The sequence below is a fragment of the Phocoena phocoena genome, chromosome 10 (genome assembly GCF_963924675.1).
Source record: "Phocoena phocoena chromosome 10, mPhoPho1.1, whole genome shotgun sequence".
Classification (NCBI taxonomy): domain Eukaryota; kingdom Metazoa; phylum Chordata; class Mammalia; order Artiodactyla; family Phocoenidae; genus Phocoena; species Phocoena phocoena.
Genome location: NC_089228.1, coordinates 49597917 through 49614052, shown reverse-complemented (window position 1 = coordinate 49614052; position 16136 = coordinate 49597917). Strand labels below are relative to the sequence as shown.

Genomic DNA, 16136 nt, shown 5'->3' with positions numbered 1-16136 from the left:
GTTCGAGCCCTGGTCCGGGAAGATCCCACGTGCCGCGGAGCAACTAAGCCCGTGCGCCGCAACTACTGAGCCTGCACTCTAGAGCCTGCAAGCCACAACAGTGGAACCCGCATGCCACAACTACGGAAGCCCGTGTGCCTAGAGCCCGTGCTTCGCAGCAAGAGAAGCCTCCTCTCGCCACAACTAGAGAAAGCCCATGCACAGCAACGAAGACCCAATGCAGCCAAAAATAAATAAATAAAATAAATTTATTTTTTAAAAATCCAGATTGTATTTCCTTTCCCTGCACACTGAAGTTTTTCTTCAAAAGATACTGGATTCTTCTGCCCCTTTATCCCATGGGGCCATCTCTCTGTTTCCGAAAGACCTACTAAGGTGTAGGTACTGGTTTGCCCCTCTGTAAACAGCCCTGACATCCTTGCTATACTGCAACACCCATTTGCTCCTCAGCTATGAAGATTTGGCCTAGATTTAAGGCTCCACAGTCCAAAAAGCATGGATTTTGACGCCAAAATGGGTTCAGATCCCAGCTCCACCATTTACAGTTTAGCGACTTGGAGCAAATTACTGAGCCTCCCAGTTTTCTCATCTATAAATGCAACTGATAATACCTAGCCTAATAAGGTGACTCTGAGGATTAAATACGGTTAAAAGTGTGACGGCTTAGCACATAAATGCACAACAAAACTAGGACACATCCACATTTTGCAGTATCCCCCTGCTTTAGTCCAAAACTGAACCGAGGAAAGAGGAGCGCCCTCAGGCCAGGGAACTCCAGCTCTGCTTCCTCCGTCACTGAACCCTATAAATAACTTGGCTAAGTCACCGGCTCCCTGAGAGTCGATGTTTCTCAGGGTACAGGAGGGAGTTGCTGCAGGTGGTCTCTTCAGCTGGATCATTCATTCGGGCGTTTGGTCTGAATTTTCCGTCTACTTCCTAAAGCATCTCCCCGACCGTGCTGTGCGCGCCTAGCCTCCCCGGAGGGCCTCCCGAAGGCGCTGCCCACTTCTGCCCCGCTGCTCCCCGCGGGGCCCCGCGCAGCCCCGCCCCGGAGCCACCTCCCGCCCCTCTTCTCCGGGGGGCGGGCCAGCCCGAGCCCAGTCACGACTGTGCGGTCCCCCGCGAGGTGGCCGCGGGCGCAGTGGGGCGGCGCGCTTTTCCCCTGCCCGCGGGGGTGCCGGGGAGGTGGGCAGGGCCGGGGCGGGGGCGAGGCCGAAGGAGGGCGCGTCGGCGCCTCGGCTAGGATGGGAGTCCCCAGCCTCCGGAGCTGAGCAAGCCGGCCCGCGGCGAGGAGGGCGCGCCGCAGGGAGGCTAGCCTCGCTCTTCCTCCGGGAGCCCAACACCTTTCCCGCGCCGCCAAGATGATCCCCCCGAGCGGCGCCCGAGAGGACGGCGTGGACGGGCTGCCCAAGGAGACGACGAACGCCGAACAACCGCCCTCTCCTGCATCCACCGGCAGCCAGGAATCCAAGGTACCGCGCACGCTTGCCCCGAGAGGATACAAACTCACTCTCCTTCTCTCCTCTGTCCACCTTTGTTTCCTCCCTACTGGCGCTGGCGCCTGAGCCTAAGACGCGTCCCCAGTTCCTCTCAAGGACTGTACCTCTCTTGAGATTTGAATGTACGGCAGGACTCTCTGATAGCGATGCTGGACCACATCCCTGGAGACCCAGCTTTCTTGCCCACACAGCCCGGGGGCTTTGCGCAGGGCTTCCACCCAGCGAGCACCCGCAATTCAGTTGACTCCTGGTTCATATAGCTTTCTTGGGTGGTGGTGGCGGGGTTGTTCTGTGCTTTGAACCTGCATGCACCCAAAGCGCGTGCAAGTATTAGGTGGCTTCTGAAGACTGAGGGACAAACAGCCGAGGGATACTCCTCCAGAAAAGCTGGGGCACTTGCGGACCAGCAGAGGTTTGCCTGTATCCCAAAGGTCTGAGACCCTTTGCTTAACAGGGCTCATCCCTAACCTCAGATACAGCTCATTTCAGAAAAACTAGGGAAATGACGCGTTCTCGGGAAAGTTAATGTTCCTCTTGTGGAAGTTAATCCTCGGACTTACACTTGCTTTCATGAGAGTTACACTGACATACACAAAACCAACCCCGCAGCACTTCTGTCGCTGGTACACTTCCTCTGAAACTCTCGTGGGTGCCAGGCACATGTTTGGAAATCTTGGAAGAGGATAAAGTAAAATGCGGCTGCTAGCTGTGCGATGCCAAATGGCATCTCAGCCAGGAGTGAAAACCATAAGATGGAGTTTGTAGTTATATGGATTTTTTAAGGGCAGGACTCCTGGCTCTTTATCCAGATCTCCTTTTGTGTTCCCTGGATGTCTTTGGAATGTGGGGCAGTTCCTGTGTAGGAATGAAGGAAAGGAGGATGCCAGTCTGGAGGGCAGGTCAGATGGGGCAAAGAAGAGTCCCATCCTTCTCTCCCTTCACACACATCCCTGGAAGCCTTTGACAAATCAGCAGGATCAAAAGCACAGCTAAGGGGCTCTCAGTTTAAGTGATGCTGCCCACTGTGTGTACCCCAGCCTTCAAAAGTTAGCCATCAGAGATGCTAATCCAAGACAAAGAGCTTTGCATTATCTTTATTTTATTTTTTTGATAAATATCTGACCTGAAATATGTGTTAACTTTTCTAAAACGCAGTTGGAAATGGGGGCAAAACCCCACCTTCCAGAATCATTGTGAGGCATAGTAAGTACAGTGTAAGGACTGTACATCCCAGTACAGTGTAAGGACTCGATCCATGTTTACCCTTTTCCTTCCTGAGATAAGGAGATGGGATCCATCTCACCATAGATGATTCACTCCAAATCCATCTCACAACCCCTACACATGGACCGTTACCCCTCCGACCGGAAGTTTCTGGCTGTCTCATCATTGTCCATCATTGACCTTCATTCACCTAAGTGATATGGGGTAGTGGCCACCTCAAAGGTGATCTAGAATACTGTAAATGAATGCAGCTAAACTCAAGAGTGAAACTAGTATTCAACTTTTTGAATTGGGCCTGTTGCTCTGCAGTAGGTACGTTCTGGAAAGCGCTTAGGATTTGCTTATACAGAAGCACAGTTCAAACACACTGTATGGGCTTGCTATTTATAGATATCCTAATGTAAATTCTTTGGCAAAGCAAAACCTACGTATGTAATACCCGTCATTATCCACCAACTTATCTGGTTTATGGTTTTGGATCTGCACACGTCAGTTTTTCTCAAAGTGTATTTGTACATTCCTAAATTTGCTGTCATGGCTTAGGTGTTCTTAATCAGTGGAGATGGACTGTGGGGGGCCCATGAACCCCAAGAAATTGAATGCAAAATGTTGTGCCTGAAGGTGAAATTTGAGGGGGGGGGGCATAGTGTTTTTGATACTCTCCAAGGGGGCCCATGCTTCTAAAAAGGCTACACTGCTGATGTGGAGGGGTTATGGTAAGGGAACATTAGGATGGCATGAAACAGGGGTAGTAGAGGCAGGCTCTACTTATTCTGCACCAGCAGTGCCACATTTTAAAGCTTATTGGCGCTAACAAGGATCCTCCACCTTGAGGATGAGCGTCTGGTAGGAGAATGTGGACATGTAGTCATCCCATCTTACTCTCCTCTGAAGTGGTTTGTTTGTCAAAATACCGTTTGGGACAGAATGGTTCAGCCCCTCTGGACAGTAAACTTTCTCAAGAAAGACTTTTAAAATTAGTTTTTTCTTTTATTTTATTAAAGCCTAGTTGACTTACAGTACTGTATTTGTTTCAGGTGTACAACCTAGCGATTCAGTGTCTTTATAGATTAGTCATCACGCAAAGTTATTATAATATTATTAACTACATTCCCTGTGCTGTACATTGCATCCCTGTGACTTACTTATTTTATACCTCTTAGTAGTAGTAGTTTATACCTCTTAATCCCCTTCACCTCATTCACTCATTCCCCCCACCTCCCTCCCCTCTGGCAATCACTAGTTTATTCTCTGTATCTGTGAGTCTTGTTTCTGTTTGGTTATATATGTTGATTTGTTTTGACTGTTAGGTTTCACTACACATTTTTAAAATAACTTTTTTCTCTCATGATAAGAGTAACAAATACTCTGTGGAAATTTGAAAAGTCCTGAAAAAAAGTTTTAAAAATTCCCCACTGGTCCAGTCCAGAGACACCTACTGATATCTTGATTGTATATTTGCCTGTTTTCATTGATTTTTTTTTTTTCCGGTACGCGGGCCTCTCACTGTTGTGGCCTCTCCCGTTGCGGAGCACAGGCTCCGGATGCGCAGGCTCAGCGGCCATGGCTCACGGGCCCAGCGGCTCCGCGGCATGTGGGATCTTCCCGGACCAGGGCACGAACCTGTGTCCCCTGCATCGGCAGGCGGACCCTCAACCACTGTGCCACCAGGGAAGCCCTTCATTAATTTTTATATTTACACAGTTGAGAGAAAAATGGTGGGCATCTACTGAGTGTTTGGTCTGTCAGGCACAACTTGACCCTTCATAATAACCCGGTGAGGGAGACTCTGCTATTATTTCTGTTTTATGGATAGGGAAGCGGAAACTCAAAAAGGTTAGGTGACTCCCCCACGATTGTATAGTTAGTTGAGTGACACAGCATGGACAGGGACCCAGGCAGCATGGCTCTGGAGGACAAGTTGTCAACCACCTGCAGCCGTCTCTCATGCCTGTGTACTGTTTTACATCCTGTACTGTTTCACCTAACATCCTAACCAAGTATCTTATATGCTACTAAAAGCCACTTGCAGCCATATTTTGGTCTTCTCATCTTAAGAAATCTTTGAAAATAAATTGAGCCACATTATCATGTGAAATGATTAAAGCCCAGTTCTTATACAGCTTCTTTGCATTTGATTTTGCTACTCTTTCCCTAAAAGTATATTTACGGAAGTGATTAAATGGAATATCACAGAACCATCTGGACAACCGGGCCACAGCAAACCGTTTCTTTGGTCTAGAGGGTCCATTAGAGAAGAATGATAATGATTCAATGCCCTGAGCACATAAAATGTTTCCGGAAGTCCATTTCTGCAGATTCTTTGGAATGCTAAATCATAGAATATTAGAATTGGAAACACTGGAGATGATCTATTCTGGGTATTTGTAAAATTATGGTTAATTTTTATTGTGTAAATTTATTTTATTATGGAAAATTTCAACACAGAGAAAATACTATAAAGAACCATCATGTACCTAATCACCTGGCTTCACCAGTTATCAGTTCATGGACAATCTTGCTTCATCTGTTACCCCCAGCACTACCCCCACCCCTCCCCATACACACTGGATCATTTTAAAGCAAGTTCCAGGCATCAAAGCATTTCATTCGTAAATATTTCCAGATGCATCTCTAAAGAATAAGGGCTCTTTTTGTAAACATGACTACAATCCCATTATCACATACTCCAGGTGTTTTAAATCAAGCGTCAGTATATTCTTTGGAGGTCCACAAGTTGTCTTTGGAATATCTGTGAACAACCAGAACTTTCAAAATTGCTTGTGTACATGTATATGTGCATTGTCTGGGGAAAGGATCCATAGTTTATACCAGCTCAATAAAGTGTTTGTAGCCTTCAAAGTTTATTTAAATATCCCCTCCCTTTTTTTTTCCTCTGTTGAGTAAATCGAGGCCCAGAGAGAGGTAGTGACTTGCCTAAGATCACACAGGTAGTTACTGCCAATAGTCTAAGGAAGGTCCCCGTCTTGGACCTTGGATACCCCAGCACAATTTCCTCAGAGTAAATTCCAGTAAGCACAAGTCATAATCTAGTTTATGTGGTTTTGTTTTTCATAAAATTAGTCTAGTTGAAAGAGTTTGAAAGCCACTAATGAACCTCACCCCTGTATCTTTCCACTAACTATCCCAGAAAGACCACAATCTAATTTTTTTTCTAAGTGCTTGACAGAGACCGTTGAATACTAAGAAAAATTTCATGTTTCAGCATCCCTTATTGCAATGAATGTCTTTTCTCCTACTAACTTATTGACAACATAAAAATCTTACTAAGGTGTCACATGAAGTTTTGTATGGATGCCCTTTGCCATCGCTTATATGACACAAAGTCACGTTTTGATGATATGAAGGGATTGCAGGTTTTGAGGTCCAATAAACAAGAGGTCAAATCTCTTCTTATCAGTTGCCATCTTTGTGTCTATGGGCAAGCTGCCTAACCTCCCTGAGCCTCAGCTTCCTAAAATCTAGAAAGGGGATGCTAATCCCCAATTGGCATGGCTTTTTGTAAAGCCTGAGAATAGGTAAAACACCCAATATGTTGAAAGCATTTGTAAGCATAAAGCGTTATTTACTTTCTCTTCCTGCTTCAAATTAGATGATTCTGTCACTGACCAATCACAAATGTCATCATTGGAAGAATTTCAATAATCAAAAATGACGTTCCCATAGTATAACTGAGTTTTCCTCCCTTTGCACTTTCGGTTATACTGTTGACTGCAGTGAGATTTCATCTTAGCTATGTTGCATCCCCAAGAAGATTAGCCATAGACTCACCAGCATGTGACTTTGATTTTGAAAGGTTGATATAAGCCACCTAGGGCACCACTGGAGCCATGGGCCAAGGTGTCCCTTCATTTGTGGATGGTTCTTTCTGAATCTGGACCACCTTCTAAGCTGAGAAGCAATTCGTAACCATGAAGATGTGCCCTGCATCTCCCGGAAAGATTTCTGTGTCCATCAATCAGCAACTATTTATTGACTGCCTACTTTGTGGCCAGCTCACCCATTACGTATATATGAAGCTATTATTGATAAGGAATTTAACTTCTGCTCAGGGGAGAAGAAAGAAAATGGAACCTTGGCCTTGCATTCAAATCCCCTGGAGAGTCCAGACCATAGGCTAGACCTATTAAATTGAAATCTGTGAGTGAAGGTCCCAGCAATCAGCACTTTTATAAAGCTCCTTAGTGATTTCATTGTACAGCCAAGTTTGAGAAACACTGGTCTAGACTAAAAGAATTACAGAATGTCAAAGAAAGCAAGATATTTTCCCTTCCAGCCAAGATACTTGGAATCATCTGTATTTACTTTCTCTTCTTCATTTCCCATTTGTACTTCAATCCAAAGAAATGGTTCTGGCAAAAGTAACCTGCTGTTTCCTCCACATTGCCAAAGAATCTAAGCGTTGCTCAGATACAGCTGGATTTATAAGGTTGACTATGTCCTTATTAAGTTGTTTTCATGATTATAAAAGTAATAAGCACTAAATGTAGCAAACTGGAAAGCACAGAATATATAAAAATTCATTTATCACACAATGACCTAGACATAAGGATTGTTAGGGGTTTTTTTTGCTGTATTTCAGGTTTCCTTTAACACACACACACACACGTGAAACAGAATTGAAATAATGTATACATAAATGCACATTGTGTTTTTTCTTCTACCTAATGTACATAAACAGTTTTCTTGTATTCTTAGATAAGTATTAAATAAAGGTGGTATATGTCATTGTTGTACCATATCTATTTCGTCAGTCTCTTCTGATGGTACATTTAGATTATTTCTCAGCTTTCAAGCTTTAAAAAAATATCAATATCTAAATGGGCTTCCTGATACATCAACATTTGAATATTTTTCTGATTCGTTTCATGGGAAGTAAAATTGCTAGGTCTGGATATAAACACTTGGAAGGTCTTTTATTCTCACTGACACAGTGCTCTCTAGAAAGATCTATCATAGCTTTATTTTTTAGAATTTTTATTTTTATTATTTATTTTATTTTTATTTATTGGCTGTGTTGGGTCTTCGTTGCTGCACATGGGCTTTCTCTAGTTGCAGCAAGTGGGGGCCTACTCTTCATTGCAGTGCGCGGGCTTCTCATTGTGGTGGCTTCTCTTGTTGTGGAGCATGGGCTTTAGGCACGTGGGCTTCAGTAGTTGTGGCTCACGGTCTCTAGAGCGCAGGCTCAGTAGTTGTGGCGCATGGGCTTAGTTGCTCCACAGCATGTGGGATCTTCCCAGACCAGGGCTCGAACCCACGTCCCCTGCATTGGCAGGCGGATCCTTAACCACTGCGCCACCAGGGAAGCCCTATCATAGCTTTTTTTCTTGTAAACTTTGAAATATAACATCATACCAAAAAGTGCACACAAGATTACAGATCAATGAATTTTCAAAAAATAAATTATTGATCAGTATGTAACCAAAACAAAAATCAAGAAATAGAATGTTATCAGCACCCCAGAATCTCCCTCATACCCTTTTCTGTCACTGCCTTCCCAAAGATAAATAATATTTTGACTTCTAACAACATAAATTAACCTTCCTTTATATAAATGGAATCATACAGTGTGTACTCTTTTATGCTTGGCTTCTTTCACTTAGCATTATGTTGTGAGATTCATTTATACCATTGCATGTAGCAATAGTTTTCATTTTCATTGCTATATAGAATTCCACTGTGTGAATAGACCACTATTTAACCATTCTATTGATGGTGGACATTTGGATTGTTTCTTGGTTTTGGCTGCCAGAAGTTATACCCCTTTGACCATCCTTATACATATTCCTTGTGGCACCTCTGTTGGATGTATACCTAGGAGCAACATTGCTGGGCTGTAGGGTATACATAAGTTCAGTGTTAGTAGATATTGTCAACTTTCCAAAGCATCTGTACCAATTCGTGATCCCACCAACAATGTATAAGAGTTCCATCTGATCCTCATCCCACCAACATTTGGTATCGTCTATATTTCTCAGTTCAGCCATTCTCACAGGTGATTAGTGGTATTGTGCCGTGGTTTTAACTTGTATGTCCCCAATGACTAATGAATTAAGCGGTTTTTTTTTGGTTTCGTTTTGTTTTGGCCATGCCTCATGCGGGATCTTAGTTCCCTGACCAGGGATCAAACCCTTCTCCCCTGCATTGGGAGGGCAGAGTCGTAACCACTGGACTGCCAGGAAAGTCCCGAATTAAGCAGTTTTTATGCTTTGGGGCATTTGAATGTCTTCTTGTGAAGTAGTTATTCAAATCTTTTGTCTATTTTCCTATTAGCTTATATGTCATTTTTAAAAATTTATATGAATTCTTTACATATTCTAGATCCAAGTACTTTTAAAGATAAATGTGTTGCAGATATCTTCTTCTATCCTGTGGCTTTTCTTTTCTTAACAGAAATTCTTATTGAGTGTAGTCAAATTATTAATTTTCTCACTTATGGTTGTTAGTGCTTTTTGTGTTCTCCTTATGAAATCTTTGCCTACCCCAAAGGCATGAAAGTATTCTCCTAGTATTTCTTAGAAATGTTTTTGCTTAGCCTTTCACACATAAGTCTATAATCCATTTGAAATTGCTGTGGGTGTGAGGTAGGGGTCAAGATTCATTACGGCACTGCACTGCCACCTTTGCCATAAATTGGATGGCTATATTTTTGATTTATGTGGAGGTTGATGCTCTGCCCCATTGGTCTATTTGTCTGTCCTTGTACCAGCACAGCACTGTCTTAAATATAATGGCTTTATTAAAAAGTTTTGATATCTGGCAGAGTAAGACTTCTGGCTTTGCCTTGCTTTTTCAAAACTGCTTTGGTTATTTTGGGCCCTTGACATGTCCATTATGCATTTTAGAATCAGCTAATCAGTTTCCACAAAAACACCTGCTAGGGTTTTTACTGGGGTTGCGTTAAATCTACAAATCCATTTGGAGAGAATGGACATCCTCATACTGTTAGTTCTTCTAGTAATAGAGTCCACTGTACAGAGATTGCTTCCACCAAGTGCCCCAAGGCATCGTTACCTGAGAACCTAAATCTTTGTTACTTTTTTTCAGTTTGGGGATTCTCAGACCAAGTTGTGTTGTATAAATTTAAGCCCCAAATCTATGTGAAGGCAGATCTGTGATTATGAATTCCCAAGGAAATATTTGTTTGTTTATTGTCCACCTTATGTCTATACTAAGATTTTCTTTCTCATCAACCTGAATTGGTGAGAAAGTTGTTTCTTGTTCATTCTTTCTTTTCAGATCTCCACTATATGTAGGCAGTAAAATTCAATCTCCCTAGGATTTTTTTTTGAGTTAAAATACACATAACATAAAATTTACCTTCTTACTAATTTTTAAATGGTTACATTTTAAGTGTAGTTTTCTGTGGCATTAAATACATTCATATTGTTGTATAACCGTCAGCATCTTTAGAACTTTTTCATCTTCCCAAACTGAAGTTCTATACCCATTAAACAGTTATTCCCCATCTCCTACTTTTTCCAGCTCCTGGCAACCACTACTATTCTACTTTCTGATTCTATGAATTTGACCAACTCTAGGTACCTCATATATGATGAATCATTTAATGTTTGTCCCTTTGTAAGTGGCTTATCTCACTTGACATAAATCTTCCAGGTCCATCCATGTTGTGGTATAAGTCAGAATTTCCTTCTTTTTTTAGGGCTGAACAATATTCCATTGTATGTATATACCACATTTCTTTATCGATTCATCCATCAGTGGACTATTGTGAATAATGCTGCTATGAACTCGGGTGTACAAGTATCTGTTCAAGTCCCTGCTTTCATTTCCTTTAGGTGTATAGCCAAAAGTGAGGTTGCTGGATTATATGGTAACTCTATCTTTAATCTTTTGAGGATTCACCATACTGTTTTTCACAATGGCTGTACCATTTTAGATTCCCACCAGGAATGAACAGGATTCCAATTTCTCTACGTCCTCACCAACACTAGTTATTTTCTGGGTTTTTTTTATCCTAATGGGAGTGAGATACTATCTCATTGTGGCTTTTGTTTGCATTTCTCTACTGATTAGTGATGTTGAGCATCATTTCATGTGCTTATTGGTCATTTGTATATCTTCTTTGGAGAAATGTCCATTCAAGGCCTTTGCCTGTTTTTTGAGTTGTTTTCTTTCTTGTTAGTTATTTTTGTTATTTTTAGATTTATAGCCTTCTATCAGCAAATTTGAAGGGCAAAGATATATTGAAATTTTTTATTGTTTTATTACATTTATTCACTAGAAAGTATTATTTTTATATTAAAATTTTTTTGTGAATTATATATTCATCTATTTTAATAGAGCATTTATTTCCTATTGATTTTTAAAAATTCTTTATAAATATTAAAACCACAATCTTTCATATATGTTGCTAACGTTTTCCCAGATTCAAATTTGTTTTTCAATTTTATTACATTTTCAACATGGAAGATTATTTTTTTATGTTGTTAAATGTCTCAAACTTATTTAGCTATGGCTTCTTTTTCCCATTTATATTTAGAAAGGTCTTCCCCACCCTGGGAGCAAATAAATATTAATCTGTGTGTTTCTCTAGCTCCTTATTATATACTTTTTACTTTTATCACTTTAATCCATCCGGAATTTATGTTGTTATGTGGTAAGGAAGAACTTTACTTTTTTCTGAATGAAAAAAACCACTTGTTGAACAATTCATTTTTACGCTGATTTGAAATGTTGGATCTATTATGTAATAAATGGTAATATGTACTAGGTTGTCTTTTACAGTCATCTGTTATATTCTAATGATTTTGCATTTATTACTACACACTACTTTGACATTACAATTATAAGTTTTAATTACTGTAGCTTTATAATAGACTGATAACTGATAATACAGGTACCTTCCTGGGAATTTATTTATTTAACTGCACTCACTGTTTTGATTTTCCATCAAGTTATAAATATAATATTTTGAGAAGAATTGCATGAAACTTTTAAGATAGTTTCAGCAAAATCTTTACATACAGTGGGATTTCTCATCCAGGAACATAGTATATATCTTTAGTTATTGAAACGTCTTTTATGCCACTCATAAACGCTTAGTAATTTTCTTCAAATACTTTTTTGCCCAATCCTCTGTTAGCTATTTCCTACTAGTTTTATATTAATTTTGTAATCTAAGGTCTTTTAGATTCTATTTCTTATTCATTAATAAAGAAGTACAGTGTTGCTTACTGATTCATTGTGGGCCCTGGAGTCAGAAGCAGCTGTGTTCAAATCCCAGTGTACGGCTTTGGGATGCCACTTAATGAGCTTCCCTGTCCTTCACTTTCCTGAGCCTCGCTGTTCTTTCTGTAAAATGAGCATACTAATGGTCTTTTGCAGCACTGTCATTAGGGTTAGGTTAATGAGTGTATCCTAAGTGCCTAACACAGTGCATGGCACATAGTGAGTCAATGTTAGCTATTATTATTAGATTATCATAGTATCTACAAAAATAATTTTGCCTCTCTAACTATAATTATCTCTTTTGGGGGTTAGGGGAGTGGGGTAGGTAGGGACAGAATATTATTGCAGTAGATATCCCAAAATACAATAAGTATCAGTGGAGGTATTGGGCTAGTACCTAACTTTAAGTGCTACCTAAGTTTTGCTGTAAGTGTACATTGAGTATAGGTGTATATTGTATAGTGTTGGTACTAAGGGGTACTCTTAGATCTTTTGTATCTCGAGTTACTCTGCAAGCCACTTAAAATTTACGCATTCAGTCTGAGAAACATCAGGTGGTACTTTGCAAATTTAACTTTAAGACAAATCCATTTCCAACTAAATCATTTCTTAAGTCCTCCTTCTACACAAATTCCAGACTTCCCACTCTGTTTGCAATTAAACTGAGACAGTGTTTCTTATGTAAATTTGGGTAATGTTCTTAGCTTACTAAGAATTTCCACCAGGAATGGATGTGGAATTGTTTCAAATGACTTTTTGGCAAGTATCAGAGTAATCATGTGATTTATTTTTTTTGTCCTTTGGCCTCTTTATGTGATGGATTATATTAATAGATAGCCTAAATTAAACTCTTCTTACATTCCTGGAAAAGGTCCCACTTGACCATGGGGATTTTCTTTTAATAAACTACTAGGTTTTCATTGCCAGTACTTTATTATTTTTACATCTATATACATAAGAAATATTGTTCTCTGTCATTTTGTGTCCTTGGTCAGATATTATTTTTAAGGATATGCCAAGTTTAAAAAAATTATTTGGGAAGATATACATGGATGTTTTTGTTTGTTTCCTTTTGGTTTTTGTTCTGTGAATAGTTTGTAGAACCCAGATCTCCACTTTGAATGTTTGAAAAAAATGGGACAATATCTAAAACTGGCACCTATTTTAAAATAAAATTTGAAAACATTTTTGTATTTTTTATTCTATTCTCTTTTCCTAAACTGACATGAATCAGGTTTGTTAACTTGTATTTTGCCTGAAAATTATTCCTTTCATTTAAATCTTCATAATATCTCTGGATGAGTTATTATAGGAGAGCCCTGGGACCTTCCTTCAATCTTATCTCATCCTCACTCTTTCTAGCAGGTTTCCTATGTGTTCTTATCTTATGAAATCCCTTTTTTTGTAGTTCTCTGTGTTTATATACCAGTGGTCCCTTAGATCTGGATTTGGAATCAGGAAAGTTAAATACCAGTGCTCACGTTTCCGCCTTTATCTAGAGAGGTGCTCCCTCTTTGCTCCCTCCTTAAATCTCATTTTTTCCTTTGATTCTCTTTCTACTGCTGTAACAGTTCCTCACTAGTCCTGTTGGCCATCACATTCTCCTCCACCCATCATTCAAGGGTTGGTCTTCCCCAGCATTCTATTCTCAGCCCTCAGCCCTTCTCACTCTTCATAATCTCTCTGGGTCTTTCTGGGACATCTTACTTATTCTTTTTATTTCATCCACCAGCTGATAACACCCAAATCTGAAGCCAACACAGACATCACTCTTCTGAGCTCCAGACCAATATATCCCACTGCCTTTTGGGCAACCTGTCTTGATGCCCTCCATATATTTTAAATTCAGCCTACCCTCAACTAAACTCATCGTTCTCCACTCAGATGCCAGCTCAGTTCTTGTGTGTTCTTCTTCTTGTGTTCTCATCCAGAGATGAGCGTCATGCATGGAGTCAGCCAAGCCAGAAAACCAGAACTCATCCTCAGTGACCCCCAGGGGGCCTGAATAGAGAGGTTTTTGGAAGCAGGTGGACAGGAGACAAGATGTCTGTCAGCCTTCAGAGGGTGCTTCATTTATCTGAAAATGAAACTTGGACCTGTTGTCTGTTCCTAATGGCCCCCGTAGCTGAAGTGTCGGTCAGCATGTTTTCCTCAGGTCTGGGAGCAGGTGTGACCACAGCATGAAGGACTGAGGTCAGGCACGAGAGAAAGAATAAAGAGGAGGGATCCAGAGCACCCTGGGCTCCCAGGAATGCCACTGCTACCTTGCCCTCCAAACTGACATGAGAGAGAGAGCAGTGAAAAGAGATCCTAGAGTGCTCTGTGCCCCGGTAAGACACCCACATTTCCTCTCTTCATCTCCAGCACTGTCAGTTTTATCAGAACAAGGTAACTCGGAAGCCTTGGAAAAGATTCCCATGATAGCCCTTTCCCTGGCATGTCAATCACCAGAAGAGCACAAGGCTGCAGAGCTCCCTTCCTTTCTCACAGTTTAATCTCCATACAGGTCTGCATATCTATCGTCAGCTCTGTCTGCCACCCTCCCCAGCGGTCGGTGCTCTCTACTCTACCCTCTGGAATTTACTCTTCAGTAAATCCTCTCTCTCCTCAACGTCTCTGATGTGTCCTTCACTTCTGACTCTGATGCCCAGCCATTCCCCTGCAGCCTCTCAAATGGTGGCTCTTTTCTCCCTCGTCAGGCTTGGTAGTTGAGGAGGCTGCCTCACTACTGCTTCCAGACTCTGATCTCTCCTCCTCTAAAATGTATAGCTTTAAAATCCACACACTCAGTCTCTTCTACCCACTGCTAAAATCAGCAGTCACCTACCAACCCGAGTAGGTCTCTCCATTCTCCAGGCTCACTCTCACTCATTCCAACCCTACCCCTGTCATAAACATCGGTGATTTTCATATACTGCAGATGACTCTTCCAAATATCCTAAGTTCTTAAACTTTTCTCCTCCTAAGATCTTGTCTCCACTCTCTCCCACCTTGCCACCCACTTCTGTGACCATTCCCAAGACTTTGCACAATGATTGCACCATCTTTCCAAGTGTAAGAAAGTACAGAGAAAACTTTTCAGGCGAGGATGCTCAGGAAAGGAGTCATTCCGGAGGGTCAACCCTTCCAGATAAAAGAGAACATGTCCTTTTATGTTCCAGGCATTTCCCTATTGAGAATTTTGCTTGCAAGGTTCACATCTCCGTACTTTCAAAAGCAGAATATGCCACATGAAATTTCACTCACGTGTAATAGAGCTGCAAATGCTTTGTAAATTTCAAAGCAATTATATTGCTTTTGTAATTTCCTTTTCCTAATTATTCAGGATCACCATTTTAAACACTAGTTATTGAACTTTTCACGTGCAGGAGAATTTTCCCCTTGCACTAATGACTCCATACTGCTGTGCTGTCCTGTTTCTTGTGTCTGACTCTAACATTTTTCATACTCTTCCTACACAAAGACCATCCTCTCTCTGCAGGCTACTTTGAGTCTTCTAACATGCTTCTTTTCGTTTGCTTTTGTATTGGAAAATAAATCATCACACTAGTTGGAATTTCATGTTCCTTAAGAGGAAACAGAAACTGAACTCAGTGGACTATCAGGGAAGTAAATAGAGGATTTTTGGGTTTCAGTGGTTTGATTTTACTTAGTGACTTTACCTAGTGATTGGTTCATCAGAACTTTTTGCTTACATTTTCTGGTTCTTAGCTGCATTTTCCATAATCAGTTGCTGAGTTCCTGATAGGTTTGATATTTCTTAATTCTTGTTTAAAGGACAAATTGATTAAGCTCAAATTTCTGGTATCCATTTTTTTCATTAATCCATTTGTACTGGATCCTTCATGTGTTGATCAGTTTGCTGGTGTTCATCCCCAATGGATCTGACCTTCCAGTTAACATTTGAAAAGATAAATTCCAAAATAGGTTTCATTATTGTCAATTTCTATGGAGTGATTTTTTTCTAATTGCTATACCGGACTCTATCTGTTCTCCTCAGATATATAGCCTGGAAGTACAGTAACATTATCAAAATAAATGTTCCATGAATATGTTGTGTGAGAGAAAAAAAAGAGCAAAAGGAAAAAAATCCAACTTACAAAATTAAAGCATGTGGTTTATGGTTCTTCAGATGAATGAAAGAGAGAACACGATGTACAATCAGGAGGCTTCATGTCAGACCACAACTTAGCCCACTGA

At 40.9% G+C, this 16136-nt stretch overlaps 1 protein-coding gene across 2 annotated transcripts in view; it reads left to right on the top strand.

Moving 5' to 3' along the window:
• Positions 1-1288: 1288 nt before the first annotated feature.
• STAC (SH3 and cysteine rich domain) overlaps positions 1289-16136 on the top strand; it is a 101982-nt gene continuing 87134 nt past the window's right edge. Inside the window, exon 1 of one of the 2 annotated variants that reach the window (XM_065885590.1) lies at positions 1289-1472. In XM_065885590.1, the coding sequence (XP_065741662.1) occupies positions 1362-1472 (111 nt within the window). In that variant the 5' untranslated portion in view covers positions 1289-1361. The remainder of the gene's footprint in view (positions 1473-16136) is intronic. The other variant, XM_065885591.1, reaches the window with a different exon arrangement.